We start from the raw sequence: 18668 nt of genomic DNA on the forward strand, positions 1-18668 counted from the left end.
CGATCTTCCGATCACTTCACACACGATTTCGCCGAAATTAATAATAACAATATTATAAGGAATTTTGAATAAAATTAATGAAGTAAGTTACAAACATAAGTCCAGATATACAAAGAACACTTTTTATAGCCAGACAGTATAATTACATAATTATTTTGCGTACTTCAATATGGATTTGTTGACATGGTATTTCCGGTGTTTCGTGCTCACGGTAATGTCTTTCCATGGGGGAAAAAAACATCCAAACTCATAATTCGTGTATAATGCGCACCCCCTTCTACACAGCTGTTTTTTCGAAAAAAAGTGCGCACTATACTCAAGAAAATAAGGTAATTGTTTTTTTCAAATGTTAAGGGCTTACACAGTTCCGGGGCAATACCCAAAATGTCAGTCAATACCTGGTGTGACCACCATTAGCATTGATCACTGCCACACATCTTCTGTACATTGAGTGGATCAGACGATTTGTGAAGGCCCTAGGGATCCTCCTGCACACATCCAGAACAGCTGTGCGTAGTTCATCAGCAGTTGTGGGGACTGGGCGCACATTGTGCAGACGCCTTTGAACCTCATCCCACAAGGTTCAGATCAGGGCTGAGGGCTGGCCACGGTAGAACACGGATGTTGTGATGTTGCAGAAAGGCCATGGTAGCTCTGGCAACATGGGGACGAGCGTTGTCCTGCTGGAAAATGTGTTGTTGATGTTGTGCAAAAAATGGAACAACGCGGGGTCTGATTGCTTGGTCGATATACTGCGGAGCAGTGACGCCATGTCCCCGACCTTGACCAACATTCAGAAAGCACATGGGTCCAAGTCTCGCATTAAGTCCAATCCCTGCCCATATCATGACGCTAGGTCCACCCCATGGATCCCTTTCCACAACGTTTCTGTCAGCGAAACGATCACCTTGACGCCGCCAAATTCTGACTCTTCCATCTTCCGAGACACAAAAGCGACTTTCATCAGAGAAGATGACACGCCTCCACTCACGATGACGCCAATTGTGATGACCCTGTGCCCACTGAAGTCATGCTTGTCGATGCCGTGGTTGGAGAACAGGACGACGTGCTGGTCGGTGACATCTGAGGTTGTTGGAACAAGGACGTCGGATCACAGTGTCCTGGCTAATGTGTCGATTATGTGTTCCTATGGTCTGTCAAGCACTTTCACTTGCAGTTAGGAACAGATGTCGCTGGTGTTGACAGGTAATCTGCCGATCTTGTCAAGGTGTGGTGACCCTAGGATGACCGCTCCGAGGAAGGTCATCTGTGGTCTGTGTAGCATTGTATCGATGCAGGAGATGGTAAATTGTGGTTATGTTAACGTTGAAATGATGGGCAGCATCTTGGACAGACTCTCCAGCTTCCAAACGTCCGATAGCCTGTTTTCTCTGAATTTGAGATAGGCGTGGCATTGTTGACCGAGGTAGGTCCAAGAATCGGCCACAGTTTTATACCCACTACAGTTCGTGACAGTTCGTGCATTTTCAAATTCGCGAGAAATGGGTGCATGATACCCACATATTCATTGAAATGGTGGGTTTTGCGATTCGTTTTTTATGTTGCGTTTTTACTGATAACACCATCAGGCTTCACTACATGCTAAAACTCGTATCAATTTATGGTTCTGTGTTTGTTACCTATTTGCTTAAAACCACTTGCGTTTCTTTTGCGTGTGAGTATACAATTACGTTCTTTAGCCTCTGACACTAGGGGTAAGGTACCAGGAGGTTCCCTCGTAGTTTCCTGTTAGGTTTCTGACTGTAGCCTCAGGCAGGAGTTACACATTATTGTTCTGTTTACTACGGGAGGCTTCAAATCTCAAAATATCAGCACATGGATGTGATACAATCAGCTGAGCTTTTTCATTGACCAGACTTCATGAGTTGATGGTATGGGACCAGCTTGTGAATACACCTCTTGGCAAAGACTGAAATAAGTCTAGATCAGTTCAATGAATCTGGCAACAGTTACTCAGAGAGGATGATGCGACTGACTCCAGGTCCGTCTGACATGCTGTGGGATAATTACATTTATAATGTTACATACTAACCCTGCTGCAGCAGGGAGTTATGGAATATGAAACAAGAGGGATATCAAGGGCAAGTAACTCCGTCTGGTCACCATCTGAAATGTTTTTTCACTCCATGTTAAGAGTATTGAAGATAAAAGAAGCAAACTGCATACTGTTACAGCAGGACAAGTATAAAATATGTGAAATACTCAGGTTTCTATAATAATTACGGAATTGATAAAATAAATCAATACATGTAAATCAGATAGCATTTATGAATCCTTTTTCCCCATGATCAAGAAACAACAATATGTTGAAAATAATAAAGCTTTCATAAACTGGTGCTTGTTAAAAAATTTGCAGCTGCAGTAAACCATTTAAGAACTCTCAACGTTACAGCAGAGACCATATAATAGAGGGACGGCCCTCCCCAACAGTTTATCATAAACCATCAGCGCTACGGTCTGGCATGTAACTGATACACCCCGACACCCTGCTGTTAACCTCTCTGTACCGCTGCAGATGCGCAATAGATGCGCAGACATTCACGACTGACCATTCTGGTAACCACGTAAACAATATTACATAATATCCGGGGTAAGAGTTAATTCCCTTAGCCGAGATTTCTCCGACTACGACCAGCGACAATCCAATAAAAGGGCGTCTATTAGCGGATTACAAAGATTTTTTTATGATATCTCTCATTAGAACATGTCAGTTGGCTGCAAATTATTTGCTGAACATGTGTGTCTTCCGGGACATTTATTTCAATTTACATTCGCCACAGCCATGGACGACTTCATTCACTTGGACGATTTCGTTTTGGACCTAGATATGCCACTTGAAGAATTCCCTCTCTTCGACCAGGGGTTGGTTTCAGATGACTCTTGGTCTAAATAGAATGACAGTGATGTTACCGCTACCAAGCCGTTGGTAATACCTCCCAAAAAGTTTCACTCAAAGAAAAAGATAGGAAATGAAAATATGACGTCTGTCCACAAGCGTAAGTTTTCGAGGGCGTGTGAAGAAAAAGCCGTTCCGATATCAAAAGTATTTTATAACGTATTCTATTTGTTTTAAAAATCAGTTAAAATATCTCATTTTATGCTGCAATTGTTAACTATTATAAATAAACAAATATACCAAATCTACTACGAACGCCACAGAAAACTACGATCCGGTAAAGTGCACAGGAACTCAGGAAGTGTAAATAAAACTCATCCAGAAGCAGGGAAGACACTTTAACATATCACCATATTCCCGATTTTCACAAAATATATCTCCAGATTAACTTCATATCTTATAATAAGTCCAGACTAGATTTACTTGCAAAAATGCATGATCACCGTCTGGTGTAAATGCTTTACTGTTAGCCAGAAAAAAAATGACGCCATATTAATGTTTTTATTTCATGTAAATTCGCTACTATTTTATAATGCTAATAGTTCCAATGAATTAGAAATACACATTAAACTACGAGCGTTGTTAAATGAATTTTCGATGTGTCCGACAATGGGCTTCGAAAGAATCAAATGTTATTGGTTAATGCCAGTTTGGGGCTAGCAGTGATAATGGGGTTTGCCGGAGCGAGGTAAGTTTTTTTTCAAAGGGAGGCTACTGTTAAATTCCAAAGCAAAGAGGACGATTGTAATTTTACAATCGTTATTCGATATTACCCGATTAGATTGATATTTCAGCATACAAATAATTAGGTATTTCAGGTATAACAATATAGCTTCAACGAGTATGGTACCAGATATGTACTAGTATATCGTAAACTGTAGTAACGTTTGTTGTTTTCAAAATTCTTTCATCATAGTTTTCTATATCTGATCAATGAAAAACAAACTTTAAACTCTAACCAGGAACGAAGCATGCAACTATTACTATTAAAACAAAACAAAACATCACAAACTCTGACATATGTAAATGTATTTTTCACAGAAAAGGACAATAGACCATCTATATATTTTACTGAATGACCCCTTCGACCTTGTTGTCTGGAACTTCTCTCACGACGACTGCCGATATAATCCTTCTTCTTTCTTGGCATTTACAAAAATGATAATTTTATTATACAAATATTTCATGTAACGGATTTTTATTTTTGTATGATGTTTTCATTGTTGTGTAAATACACAAAGTAAGTAGTACCTTCATCATATTTATATTATTATGATTGGGTTTAGGCCAATATCATTTTGCTCATAATCAATATTTACACGGCATAAAATAAATAATTGATTTAATGTAGTCATGATTTATACAGACAAAATCTACAGAAGATAACAAATATGCAGTATTGTAGTATGTAGAATATGCGCGATATGTGACAGAAGCCTAATTGAAACAAAGTTAAACTTACGAAGAAATGGCGAAAGCAATGGTAAAAGAAATACGCATTTTACAAAAACAATTCTAATATCATACAATATAAGTCACTTTGTAGAATGTTTCAAAGGATATATGCGGATGATAATCACAGACAAAATGCATCTTATGTCGTCTGCTATATGGTAATTTAACTTAAAATATGTGACATAAAATATGGCTTTGCGCCAAAAAATCATACCAAAAAAACTACCGATCGTACCTAAATAACGTTGGTACCAAGCCAAAGGGGAAATCGTGATGAATGTAAAACCATTAAATTCAGGACCGATAATAGGAACACATTCGTCTGAAAGCATGCGAAAATTAAGAATTGTGGTGTAATTATTTCGGGAAAATTCAGATTTAGTCCCATTTCTGGAGTCAAAATCTGAAATTTCGCATCCGCCCTAAATTTGTTAATGGCACTAAGCCATGTTTTAACATATCTCCTTTTTATACACCTAGGTAACCAAGGACTTTCATTGCGAATTAGAGGCCGTTATTGAAAATCAAAATCTGCACTTTTGCCGATTTTACATGTGCGCCATTTTGTTCTCTCGGACAAAGACAAAGCGTGATCACAGTCATCAAATACAGTGACAACGACATGCTTTAGGGCACCAACAAATCTCAGTTGTAATGTTAACAATGTTAAGAAATACATGAGTGTAATTATGTATTGTGAAATATATCTTTTGCATGGGAAAAAAACGCAACAACGATGACTGCAGTGAACGCGTTTCTGCTCGCTTCCGGACAGGCTGCGCAGTACAAGCCGTAGCACTGATGACTTCGCGCATAGGCTAGAGGGCCGTCCCTCTATTATATGGTCTCTGGTTACAGGTCTTATGCATTGACATAGCATGTTGAGATGAAAGATCATTGAGAAGAGCTTATGCACCCTCGATGACCCCAGGAACTCTGTTGCTAGACTGATGTAACAAGGCATTATTTTGCTTGTGTACCTTGCCACAAAATCAAAATTTTGCAAGGGTATTGTGACCTGTGGGTAGTAAACCGTATGGTGTTACATTCTAATGGTAGGCTCTAACTTAGGATGCTCCAAGAACATATGTATATGAGGGATGTTATTGTGATATACAGACACATATTTATTATAGCAATCCTTAATTAACAGTTCATGAACTTCATGGCCACTGAAATGTTTACATTCAAAAAGATAACCATGGTTAAGATGGACAATGAAAAGGCAGAAATTAAGTTAAGCATTTCAAGGATCAGCCCTAGTCATATTTAGTATTAATTTAATTTATTGCAGGTCTACATGGAAAATGTCATATAATGAATAACAAATTTTATTATAATTGCTATATTGCAATATATCGTGACTCTTTTGAGTTGATACCGGTATATCAAAACTAAAATTTCAAATCAGTGACAATGCTCGTGTGTATGTATATTTCAGGTAGTTCTGCCAGTACAAACAGTGACAGTGACTGTCAGAGTCTACATGCTGGCGTGTGTTCTCACCACATCAACATACCAACCAAAGATACAAACATTGCCAAAGAAGCTCTGGAGATTCTGGTTACATGTCTTCAGAAACGGCCTGAATTTACAGGTGGGTGATATAGAGTTAGTACAGACAACATGGAGTCCATGGAAGAATGCATTCACACACTGAGACAGGTTCAGTTTCATCTGGTTTGGATCATGTTGATCTCATGTTGATCTCATGTTGAAATATTATATCCAAATCAGATCCGAGATTTGAGCTGATGACCATATTCTTGGGTACAGTTTTTGTGACATGATCACCACCTGTCACTGCCATAGTATACCGTAAGTCATGAAATTAATGCGTCTCCAAATTCATACAAGTGACTACGCGTGGCCTTGTGCGTCATGAAATTAATGTAAGTAGCCCTACTTTTGAACTTCGATAACTAATCAGCAAATGATGACACCAAGACTGTAGACTTGCAATTCCATGATATAGTACGGGTGATAGCAGTTCGATTCGATAATATTATTTGATGTCTTCAAAAAATTAACTTCAACTGCTTGACTGGTGATTGAAAAAGAAATCAAAAGCGCGAAGTTCACAATATGGCATCTTCAAATAAGAGATAGATCTTCCAAGTGTTGTTACTGAAGTTAGTGCAATCCTTTGAACATTAATGACTGTTTTATGTATTCACCTCAGCTGCTGGTACTGGACATTTTCAGCAGTTTGTAAGATTATTTGACCCAGTTACCATGAACAAAGACGCTGTCATACACGGTTGGCGACTGTCATAACAGCTTGATCAGATTGTGTAAACAAACTGACCAGCACTGTCTAAATCTAGCGCTTAGTTATGTTGCTTATTGGGAACTTAGTTATATATGTCATTGTTTCCACCCATGTCCAATATGTCCCAATAAAAATGCATCACTTTATTAATGTGAGCAAGAGACACTCATGTTTTTTGCACATATATAATGATTTACAGTAACTTGTTAGAAGATGGCTGTTGATAAGGGGATATAACCAGGATTGGTCAGTAAAATGTGCCTGAATGAGGTATCCTTGTTAGTCTGTGGCATGGTATCTTATTACTGTCAAGCCTTTTTTGTATAGTGGTCTCTTCACAGATTTGAAACTTGGAGCACATGTTATTATATTGTTCAATTTGTTTTTCAGCCTCTTTCTATTCCCTTTCATGTGTCAGTGACTTTGTCATTGACCTCCTAGTAGGATGTTCGCAGAATGATATCCGTAATGCAGCACTGGAACAGTTCTACCTCACCAGTCAGGTGGAGATGCCTCTGCCACCAGACTCCACCCTCCAGCCCCCACATCAGTTCATGCTGCAGCTTCTCTTGCGAGCTTACCTCCCCTTCTGGGTGACCTCCTCCAATACCAGGGGATCCAGTCAGAAGTAGGACAGTTTTATACACATGCTGTTTTTGTTTTTTTATGTTGTTAGTTTTTTGCATCATAGACCTCCTTTGTATCTCTGGGAAATAGTATTTACATTGGTCAGTCATGTCTTTTTTAGCAGATATTTTTAAAGTCTCAGGCTGCTTCTGTTTTTCTGCTCATGTAATGTAAACACTTTTCTAGTTGAGAATCACACTACTACAATATTGGATGTTTTGAAGTACTGATCTCTTATGTGTAAAACAATATCCACTATAATTCCAGATGGATGGCTCTATTACTCTCTTTCAGATTATTGAACCAGTGCTCACAGTACTTTGATCTCAGGTGTCGACTGCTGGAGGGTCTTTCTGGTGAGTCAGCCAAACAAACCAGTGAGATGGGGCTTTCATGTGCTACTTTGGGATATCAGCAGGGCAATGAGATGGGGCTTACATATTCTAGTTTGGGATATCAGCAGGGCAATGAGATGGGGCTTACATATTCTAGTTTGGGATATCAGCAGGGCAATGAGATGGGGCTTACATGTGCTAGTTTGGGATATCAGCAGGGCAATGAGATGGGGCTTACATATTCTAGTTTGGGATATCAGAAGGGCAATGAGATGGGGCTTACATATTCTAGTTTGAGATATCAGCAGGGCAATGACATGGGGCTTACATGTGCTAGTTTGGGATATCAGCAGGGCAATGAGATGGGGCTTAAATATTCTAGTTTGTTATATCAGCAGGGCAATGAGATGGGGCTTACATATTCTAGTTTGAGATATCAGCAGGGCAATGAGATGGGGCTTACATATTCTAGTTTGAGATATCAGCAGGGCAATGAGATGGGGCTTACATGTGCTAGTTTGGGATATCAGCAGGGCAATGAGATGGGGCTTACATATTCTAGTTTGGGATATCAGCAGGGCAATGAGATGGGGCTTACATATTCTAGTTTGGGATATCAGCAGGGCAATGAGATGGGGCTTACATGTGCTAGTTTGGGATATCAGCAGGGCAATGAGATGGGGCTTACATATTCTAGTTTGAGATATCAGCAGGGCAATGAGATGGGGCTTACATATTCTAGTTTGAGATATCAGCAGGGCAATGAGATGGGGCTTACATGTGCTAGTTTGGGATATCAGCAGGGCAATGAGATGGGGCTTACATATTTTAGTTTGGGATATCAGCAGGGCAATGAGATGGGGCTTACATATTCTAGTTTGGGATATCAGCAGGGCAATGAGATGGGGCTTACATATTCTAGTTTGGGATATCAGCAGGGCAATGAGATGGGGCTTACATGTGCTAGTTTGGGATATCAGCAGGGAAATGAGATAGGGAGATGTTGGCAGGGTACTGATTGAACTGTTTTCTCCTCTTCTAGTGAGTGATCAAAATCGTCTCCATGTGGATGTTGGATCTATGCTTGAGGATGAAATTGCATGGCTGAGTAATTTTGTTCCGTCCAAAAATCCTGAACTGAACCAGACAGACAATACACTACTGGGGGGACACCTGAAGCTGATCAAGACACTACTCACCTGTGAGGGAGTGCAGAAGAAGGATATAGGTGAATTTATAATTTGAGAGCTTTTCATACCAATACCAATAAAATGCATTGCTTGAAGAAACCAATATTGAACTGGAGTAATGGTGAGCTTGCTTGATGGTCATGGGTTGGTGGATTTTGCAAGTACCTGCAGTTATTGTTATCATGAAAACACAATCTTAATAAGAAAGTCCATAGAACTTCTGTTTACATTCATAGCATGACAGGCATAATATTGAACACCATCGGAATATATATTCCAGGAGCTCACTAAAATCATATAACTATTGAGCGGCATTCTTTCAGAGTGTAGGTGATGAGTTATCTCAGACTACAAGTAGTAGCATCTGATCAGAAATGCCTTTAGGTTTCTCAGTATGTGAGCTGGAGGCAAAGTACTTTCCTCTGGTAGCAGGTTGTGGTAGGCATGTATTCCCCCAAACTGAAGGTAATGGTCTTACACTAGAGGTTAGAAAGAATGATTTCTGGGGCCTTGGTAAAATGTCTGTGAAGTGGCTGCTTCTTTTGTATGTCTTTGCATAAACTTTTCAAGTGTATTTGAAACTGTTTTTTTCCCTTCAGTACAAGCCTTGCTCCAGTAGTTGTGTAAAAAACTTACATTATTGCTGCCAGCATTATAACATAAAAATATAAAGCTATTGAGACTTATGGAAATAGGTTACAAGGTACTGAGATGAAAAGCAGAAGTTAGAATTGTGGCGGTCCATGTTTACCAGACTGAAAGGAAGTGGTTTCATGGCGATTGCTGTGTTCCAGGAAACACACTTGTGGGAGAACTCCTTCATGACTTCCTCTTCCCTGCGTCTAAGCTCATGATGGACAGTCTAAACCAGTCCAACACAGAGATGTCTCTGGCAGAATTCAACCCAAAGTAAGTTCCAACATATCACTTGCAATACCTCTTGTGTGGCTACAAACACAATGTTTTTAAAAGTTTCTTTGGAAATTAGCTTTTATACTGTTATGTGTCGATTCCAAAATTGAAACAATATCTTAACCTAGAAATCTGTATGTAAAAGAACTTCATGTGAGACCAACAAACAACCAACAAGTGGTATATAATCAACAAATGTATCACAAAATGAAGTAGGTTTACAGATCAATACAAATTACTGAACAGCAATTACAATGGCATTACACAATTGTATGGTGGTACAATATTCAGTGACAGTATATAATATAATGGCAGTGGTCAGTATTAAATACAAAAATACAGTGGCGATAGAAAAAGTCAGTGATAATAATATATATTCACCCATCGACGACAGCGGTCATGCTTCCGAGACGGGCCTAGGAAGGGAATCAGGGATGATGAGTGATCCTCACACGAAAGCTGGTCCAGATGTAATGAAATCATGAGAGATGCGAGAGGCATGCTCTTGTCCCCCAAAAACTGTGTAACTTGCTTCCAGAACTTTCTACACAGTGCTGTAAGGCTCAATACAATGCTGGTCGAGTCTTGCTGTTTCCGGAAGTAACCACAGCACTCAAGCGACTAATCATTGTCCAAATACAATGCAGTGAACATCTACCAAATCTCAACAGAAACAATGTAACACAATTACAATCATTGTTCAACAATAAAATACACTGCCATATAACAATATGTATTATGATGTTGTTGAAAATCTAAAAACAACAATGATTCTGTGCACTTGAAAACATTTGATGATTACTTAGAGGACATTGAAACAAACACACAATTTTTAAACTAATTTTGCACAACTCCTTAATGCATTAATTTCTGTTGAGAGGTCAAGCTGCGAAAGAAGTTGTTCCAACTAGTTGTGTGGCAAATAACCTCACACAGCTGCCACGTGACCAAGGAAGTGGAGACGTCTGTGTATGAGCACATTACTGCTTCTCACTCAAACGGACTAGATATGTTTGAGAATAAAGCTTCCCGAATCGAATAGCATCCTTTGCTTGTTATTTCTATCTCTACTTTATACTTGTGATTGTGTATTGCTTATGTTTGTGACTTCATGTCTCACCTTTTAGTTGCGTTAATTTTGGCGCTCGATAGTGGCTCTTAGTCTTTGTAATATCCTGTTGTTACAATTAGCCATTTTGAATTCTCCACATGGTCATGTTCTCGTGGCCTGTGTCTTGAATTCTTGTTTATTGCTTGGTAATTGTTGCATGTATATAGCCTATATTCTTTGTGGGCATTTAAGTGTTTTTTTTTGCACTTTCTTGCGTGAAATTTTCTCATTCAACCAATGACCATGGCGACAACAGCAGCACCAGCCACCTGCGACAACAGCACCTCAGCACCTCAGCACCTCCCAGGGATCCTGTGTATGGCAACCATGATGCCCCCTGGGCATTCGACTCCTAATATATATACATGCGTTAACCTGTACCACCCCTCATAATGTGTGCAGATATACGGATTCCACTTGCTTTCATCTGAAGGCTCTTTTGTGCCAAAGTACGATGATTCTTTCCCTGAGAAGGACACTGACCTAAGCCCTAAACAAGTCTGGATGAAGAGCCCTATTCTGTGGTCTAGTGGTAAAGCATCTGCCCAGAGAGCGGAAGGTCCGGGGTTTTATCACCGGCTGCATCATACCAAGATGTTAACAGATGGTACTTCTTGTTACCCTGTCTGGCACTCAGCATTGAAGGACTGAAACAAAGACTGATTGGCTCATGAGTCAGTCATGTTAGGCTGCCGTTACTCCATCTCCCGGCCCTTGTGTGGATAAAGATACACTGTTTGGTCCAATCCCACCTACATTCTGCTGGATCCGATGCTGAAGGATCTGGTCTCAGCATTGGACGAAGATTTTACAATATTATCTTTATCGCCGGTTTATTCCTCGGTTTAAGAAGAACACTTTTCCCATCCATGCTTTGGAGGTGGCGGACAGGACACATCTGGGATGAGGATCTCCACCGAATGACGGAGTCATCTGAACCAACAACCATCCAGATCTCAGACATACTTTTGGGAGGTCCAAGCCCTTTTTTCTGGTCTCATTGGTGTACGATCAACTTTGGGTGAAAATATTCCACGGAGAGGGTGAAAGTACTCTATTTGACCTTGGTTCACATGGCTTCTGGTAGACATCATGTACCAGAACTTGTAGGTTTTCATCATTCAAAATCGATCAGGCATGTGACAGATTTGTCATAGGCTACCGGTACCCACCTCTGGGGATCATTGTTGAGGACAATACAAGGCGTCACAGATATCATATTGATCATTTTGCACCTACCCCAGCCATGTCGCATGTTCTTCACAGAACTCTGAAACACCACTTGTCTGTCTACCACACAGTTCTCAGGGGAGCTTGAACCTCATCTCAGACTAAAAGCGGGATTCTCGGGTAATGTCATCTGTCAAGAACACTCTGCTGGTAATCATCTCCAACCGGAATCAGGTCAACTGACCTAATGCTAGGCGTGCAGTGTATTTTGTACAGATTGGTTTGCATGCTTAATTGTACTTAATGCTGCAACCCCTCGATAACCTGTCACTTACATCAACTTAGTAGACCTCCGATGCCTACATGTGGAGTAACGAGACACTGCCCTTCAGCTTCACCTCGATATAAGAACGGGAGCTCTTATAAGATGCCAAGGGGATGGAAATGATCACCTTACTTCATACAGTATGATCTTTCAGCCCAAAGAATTATATATTCAGCCTTATCTACTATATATAACGTCCACTGCTCCGTCCGATCCATCATGGAAGGTTGCATCTGGCGTTCTGTCACAGTCCTCATGAGCCACAACCGGCCAGCAAGTCACCAACCCCAAGCACCATTTACTCTTCCTGATGCCCAGAGCTGACCTTTCAACCTCCCTGGTGCTTGTCACCCCAGACTAGAAGGTTTACCTGCGAGTAGCATTAGCTCGGTAGTTCAGTTCTAGACCTTAGCTCACACTTTTTTCAATTTCTGTACTGTTACCTGGACATCCTGCATACCTCACACTCTTGTTTCTTTCTGACAAGAATGGTCACATGGTTCTGGTGACCGCAAAGGATGCTTTGATGGTTACTTAGACATTTGGCGAGGGTCTCTTGAGGATCACATCAGAAGGTATGCCCCCCTCCATACCGTCTGATAAAGTTGCATTAAGGAGTAATGCAGGATAAGTTAAAACATTGAATAAAATCTAAATATCTTTTACATTTGTATACTTATCCTGCATTACTTTGTCTAAATGCCCTCCAATCACAGTGCTCCCTCCCCACGAAGTCTTCAGATGTTACGTTCTAAGCAGTAATGTGCTCTTATGTGACGTCACCACTTCTGGGTCACGTGGCAGCTGTGTGAGGGTATTGCTGGACCACTGGTTGGAACAACTCTCACAGCTTTGTCTTTCTGTCAAACAACAGCAGTAAATGGATTAAGGAGTAATGCAGGATAAGGATACAAATGTAAACAATATTTAGACTTTACTAATTTTTTCTGAGAATAATATTGCCATTAAAAATCAGAGAACATATTTATAAATGTGAATATGTACTTGAGTTTGTGCAGGCTTCATAAGGACTACATTGTTTTGTTGTTCAGTGTTTTATTTTCACCTATTTCTTGTCACTTCACAGGTTATTTCTTATTGTCAGTATTTCCCCGTGTGATACAATGTTGACACCCCAGGTCATTTCCTTTGTTGTGTACATGGAAACAAATATCGTAACTTTTCTTATTCTCTTCTATTCTTATGTTTTACAATCCCCACTGTGTAACAAGGGCACCCAGTTGTCTGCAGTGCTACAGTGAGCTATGCAGAGCTGCAGCCCCAAGATACAAGGATCTGCTGATTGTTCTGTCCTTTGTCAGCAACATATATGTAGCAGAACTGAGTAACGTTAGGATTTCCACTCATGATAACTAAAGTACTGTTCACAGAAGGTTTGAACCCCAATTTACTGTCTGGCCCAATCACTTGTATCCTTGTTAGTATTGTCTGCCCTTATTAACACCACCTAGTCCTGAAGACTGGCTAAGGTGATGCCTCCAGCAGTCTTTCCTCAAACACCCTCTGCTCGAAGGACAGAAGGTTGATGGGTCAATCCCTGTCCATATCATATCAAAAGGTATTAATGATGGTATTTCTTACCCTACCTTGCCTGGCTCTCAGAACACACATTTACAGATGCTCACAAAGAAAATCCACAACTCTTTGTATCCCAGGGATTCATTGTGTTGTCCTTCCTAGTTGTCTTGCTCCTCAGGCTGAACTTCATGACTCGGCATGGGTTCTCAATGCAGTGGTTTAGTCAACTGTATATTGTTTTTTTTGGGAAATCTATCACTGTGTCCAACATGTATGTTTGCTTGTTGGAACTGGCATAGGTACTGTGACTAGGCGACTGAGGAGTATGACCTTGTTTTCTGTTTTGGTGCACTGCTGTAACTGCTCACTAAACATTCCATTGATCCTGTATTTTCTTGAGTACAGTGCACACTTTTCCCCCAAAAGACACTGTGTAGAAGGGGGTGTGCATTATACAAGCCATAATGAGTTTTGATATTTTTTTCCCCCAACACAAAGACATTACCATATTTTCTTGAGTATAGTGTGCACCCAAGTTTAATGCCCAACCCCTCTTGTGGATTCAGTTTTTTTGAAAAAAAAGAAGTTTAGAATATTATGCACAGAAACAAATTACACTGTACCCCTTCAGCAAATTCTTGTAATTGAAGAAACTTGGTCAGGACAAATTTGAAATTTGAGATAAAAAATCACCAGACATGAGTGAGTGAGTGAGTTGGGTTTAACGCCGCTTTTAACACTATTACAGTTATATCACGGCGTGTCAGCTTAATGTGGGAGGAAAGCCCGAAGTGATTCAGGTCTCAGACGTTTACCACTTCGCTGAAACCCACGAGCACGGGTATGGTGCTGACAAACCTAGAAACATAATCGGGGCGAACCGGGATTCGAACCCACAATCATAGGTTTCTGGCGTGCCCAAGGGACGCAACTCTGCACAGCGAATTGCGGCGCCTTAGACGACTGGGCCACCCGTGCCCCCCACCAGACATGATGATTTACTGTTTAAATTATATTTTTGTTCTGCAAGGCGTTGTTTTACATCCAGGTATTAAGATTACCTTGTGTATTTTCTCATAAACTCAGCTGGAAACAGCAATCAGCTGTACGCACGTTTTCTTGGAATCTACCGGTGATTCGGTTAAAACTTACCCAATGATATAACTTTGAAGGATTTTGGTGCAAGGATCGGGAAAAATTGTATCTGAAACTTTTTTTATCTGGCAGTGATGTAATAGGTACGATTTTTGTGGAATTATATAAAAGTTATCATTGTGAATAATTCTGAGAATACTACCTCTATTACATCAGGAGTAATTCCACCCACCTCCTCAGTTACTGCGTCTAGGTTGATGTTTGAAGGTAACAATGATAGCTATTATGTGATTATTTTGAATAACCCTGTTGACTTAATTACAAGGTCAAAATTGGAAGACGCTAAAATAATAAAGTGCATAATTATCTTTATTATTTGTCACCCATGACTGGCATTTGTACTGGTTTATTATGAACTTATAGAGCATCTGTTGTCAGTCCTGTTCTAAATTTGGGTAGGAACATTGTTGAAGTGTTTGTTAATTGATAGAAAGATGTCAAGTTGATTAAATGCTGATTCTTCTGTATTATGAAGATGTTCCAGCTCTGATTCCCGTGTTGCTGCTTATGAACTGCTGACAGAGCTCGCCTATCAGAGCCCTTCCAATCTGAAGAATGTGTGTAGACAGCTGTTACAGATGCACCATCAGCCTAACCTGGATTGTGCTAACGAATGGGAGGTATGTTCTTGCCATAATACTCCAGCATATTAATCTACCAAAATAAATGCCATGCAAGCAGATGCCATGGAATCAATTGCAATGTGTTTATTTAATGTTATTTGCAGTACATGCCACCAGTAGATGGGAGGGCAGTGTGTGGCTATGTGGGGCTGAAGAATGCAGGAGCCACATGCTACATGAACTCAGTGCTTCAGCAGCTGTACATGATTCCAGGGGTGCCTGAAGCGGTGCTAGGCGTGGACGAAGAGAATCCAGATGATGAAAGGTGTGTGATCTTATCATGACGTTACAGCAGAAACACTAATGTCGGGGGAAATTTCACAACATGCTGATGTATGCTTTTTTAATCCCCTGTGAACATTTTTCAGTTTTTCAATTGATTGGAGAGACATAGTTATCATTGTGATCATGTTAAGCTTTGTGTTGGTTTCAGTGTTTTCTACCAGATGCAGCAGATATTTGGCCACATGATGGAAAGCCGCCTGCAGTATCATGAACCTGAGAAGTTCTGGAGTGTGTTCAAACTCTGGGGTCAGACTATCAATGTACGAGAACAACAGGATGCCTTTGATTTCTTCCAGGCCATTATTGACCAGGTTGATGAACATATGAAAGTAAGAGACTGTTAGCTACATATTTCCAATGTTTCCTTTAAAGCAAAAAGTTTTTTGGCACGTCTGTACCAAAAATCCATTCAGCTGCTGGGATGGCCCATTGTCCATTGTTTGTCTATTGATCTGTCCTTTATAACTGTCAACCTCAACCTTCCCTCACCTCAAACATCTCACATTATATGGCCACACCACATATAACATTCAGCTAATTTTGATAACCTGGTAGGTAATTTGGTGCTATTTTCCGTGTGAATTTGGAAGTTTGTCTTCTGCCTTTGTCGTGAACAGTCCAGCTTTCCTCCAGTCTTACCAGGAATGGGGAACTTGTCAGGATATGCTTATCACTTGTTCAGTGAAGCTGAAACTTTGCACACTTGATTGTTCCTATGATGAAGGCACCAGATTTTGCCATGAGATGTAAGTCTGATTTTACATTCAGAGCTTTCAGAACTATCTCCTCAGTAGGAAGTTAGCACTCTACATTCAGAGCATTCGGAACTGTCCTCTCAGTGGGAAGTTAGCACTCTACATTCAGAGCATTCGGAACTGTCTTCTCAGTGGGAAGTTAGAACTCTACATTCAGAGCATACAGAACTGTCCTCTCAGTGGGAAGTTAGCACTCTACATTCAGAGCATACAGAACTGTCTTCTCAGTGGGAAGTTAGCACTCTACATTCAGGGCATTCAGAACTGTCCACTCTATGGGAAGTTAGCACTCTACATTCAGAGCATTCGGAACTGTCTTCTCAGTGGGAAGTTAGCACTCTACATTCAGAGCATTCAGAACAGTCCACTCAGTGGGAAGTTAGCACTCTACATTCAGAGCATACAGAACTGTCTTCTCAGTGGGAAGTTAGCACTCTACATTCAGGGCATTCAGAACTGTCCACTCTATGGGAAGTTAGCACTCTACATTCAGAGCATTCGGAACTGTCTTCTCAGTGGGAAGTTAGCACTCTACATTCAGAGCATTCAGAACAGTCCACTCAGTGGGAAGTTAGCACTCTACATTCAGGGCATTCAGAACTGTCCTCTCAGTGGGAAGTTAGCACTCTACATTCAGAGCATTCAGAACTGTCCTCTCAGTGGAAAGTTAGCACTCTACATTCAGGGCATTCAGAACTGTCCTCTCAGTGGGAAGTTAGCACTCTACATTCAGAGCATTCAGAACTGTCCACTCAGTGGGAAGTTAGCACTCTTCATTCAGAGCATTCAGAACTGTTTTCTCAGTAGGAGGTTAGCACTCTACATTCAGAGCATACAGAACTGTCCTCTCAGTGGGAAGTTAGCACTCTACATTCAGGGCATTCAGAACTGTCCACTCAGTGGGAAGTTAGAACTCTACATTCAGGGCATTCAGAACTGTCCTCTCAGTGAGAAGTTAGCACTCTACATTCAGAGCATTCAGAACTGTCCACTCAGTGGGAAGTTAGCACTCTACATTCAGAGCATTCAGAACTGTTTTCTCAGTAGGAGGTTAGCACTCTACATTCAGAGCATACAGAACTGTCCTCTCAGTGGGAAGTTAGCACTCTACATTCAGAGCATACAGAACTGTCTTCTCAGTGGGAAGTGAGCACTCTACATTCAGGGCATTCAGAACTGTCCTCTCAGTGGGAAGTTAGAACTCTACATTCAGGGCATTCAGAACTGTCCACTCAGTAGGAAGTTAGCACTCTACATTCAGAGCATTCAGAACAGTCCACTCAGTGGGAAGTTAGCACTCTACATTCAGAGCATTCAGAACTGTCCTCTTAGCGGGAAGTTAGTACTCTACATTCAGAGCATTCAGAACTACAAGAGAAATTGTAGGATTCAGTGTCAGGACTTGTTGTTGTCACAAATCATGTATAATATGCTCTCCAGCAAGGATGGTTTACTGATTTGGACTTTGCCGGAGCATCTTTCTGTAAGCAAATGTACGTGAACATTATAATTGACTTGTCCTTATGCACTGTACATTCAGTAAAATCTACTTCTTTCTTTTTTCCAGAAAACTGGTAAAGATGAGATATTCAAGAAAAAGTTCCAGGGCATATTTTCTGATCAGAAGATTTGTAAAGACTGTCCACATCGATATGAAAGAGAAGAAGCTTTCATTGCACTAAACTTGACTGTGAAAAATGCTACATTACAAGACTCGCTGGATCAGTTTGTAAAAGGAGAGCTTCTGGAAGGTGACAATGCATACTACTGCGAAAAATGTGGAGAAAAGGTGAGTAGCCAGAAGAAGTGAACTGTTATTGTGTGTAATATAAGATGCAAAAGCCATGCACGAGACAACTCTGTACAGTTATTTTATTGTACATATCTTTGTAACAAGGAAGCTTTAGTTCACATGAACATTCTCATATGGTATATTATATTTGGCCTTCAAAACTGTGTTGTAACTGTGGTTGTAACTGTGGTTGTAACCTGAAGAT

The 18668-nt window shown here is 40.5% G+C and overlaps 1 protein-coding gene across 2 annotated transcripts in view; it reads left to right on the top strand.

Annotated features, from left to right (window-relative positions):
* The window catches only part of LOC124120534 (ubiquitin carboxyl-terminal hydrolase 24-like), a 229118-nt gene that overhangs the window by 105175 nt on the left and 105275 nt on the right, over nucleotides 1–18668 (top strand). For both annotated transcript variants that reach the window (XM_048399798.1, XM_046483373.2), the window contains exons 33-41: nucleotides 5814–5969; nucleotides 7035–7272; nucleotides 7566–7627; nucleotides 8649–8834; nucleotides 9591–9705; nucleotides 15484–15628; nucleotides 15736–15896; nucleotides 16065–16245; nucleotides 18239–18460. In XM_048399798.1, the coding sequence (XP_048255755.1) occupies nucleotides 5814–5969; nucleotides 7035–7272; nucleotides 7566–7627; nucleotides 8649–8834; nucleotides 9591–9705; nucleotides 15484–15628; nucleotides 15736–15896; nucleotides 16065–16245; nucleotides 18239–18460 (1466 nt within the window). The remainder of the gene's footprint in view (nucleotides 1–5813; nucleotides 5970–7034; nucleotides 7273–7565; nucleotides 7628–8648; nucleotides 8835–9590; nucleotides 9706–15483; nucleotides 15629–15735; nucleotides 15897–16064; nucleotides 16246–18238; nucleotides 18461–18668) is intronic.

Source organism: Haliotis rufescens, unplaced genomic scaffold (assembly GCF_023055435.1).
Source record: "Haliotis rufescens isolate VD_foot unplaced genomic scaffold, xgHalRufe1.0.p SCAF_2, whole genome shotgun sequence".
NCBI lineage: Eukaryota > Metazoa > Mollusca > Gastropoda > Lepetellida > Haliotidae > Haliotis > Haliotis rufescens.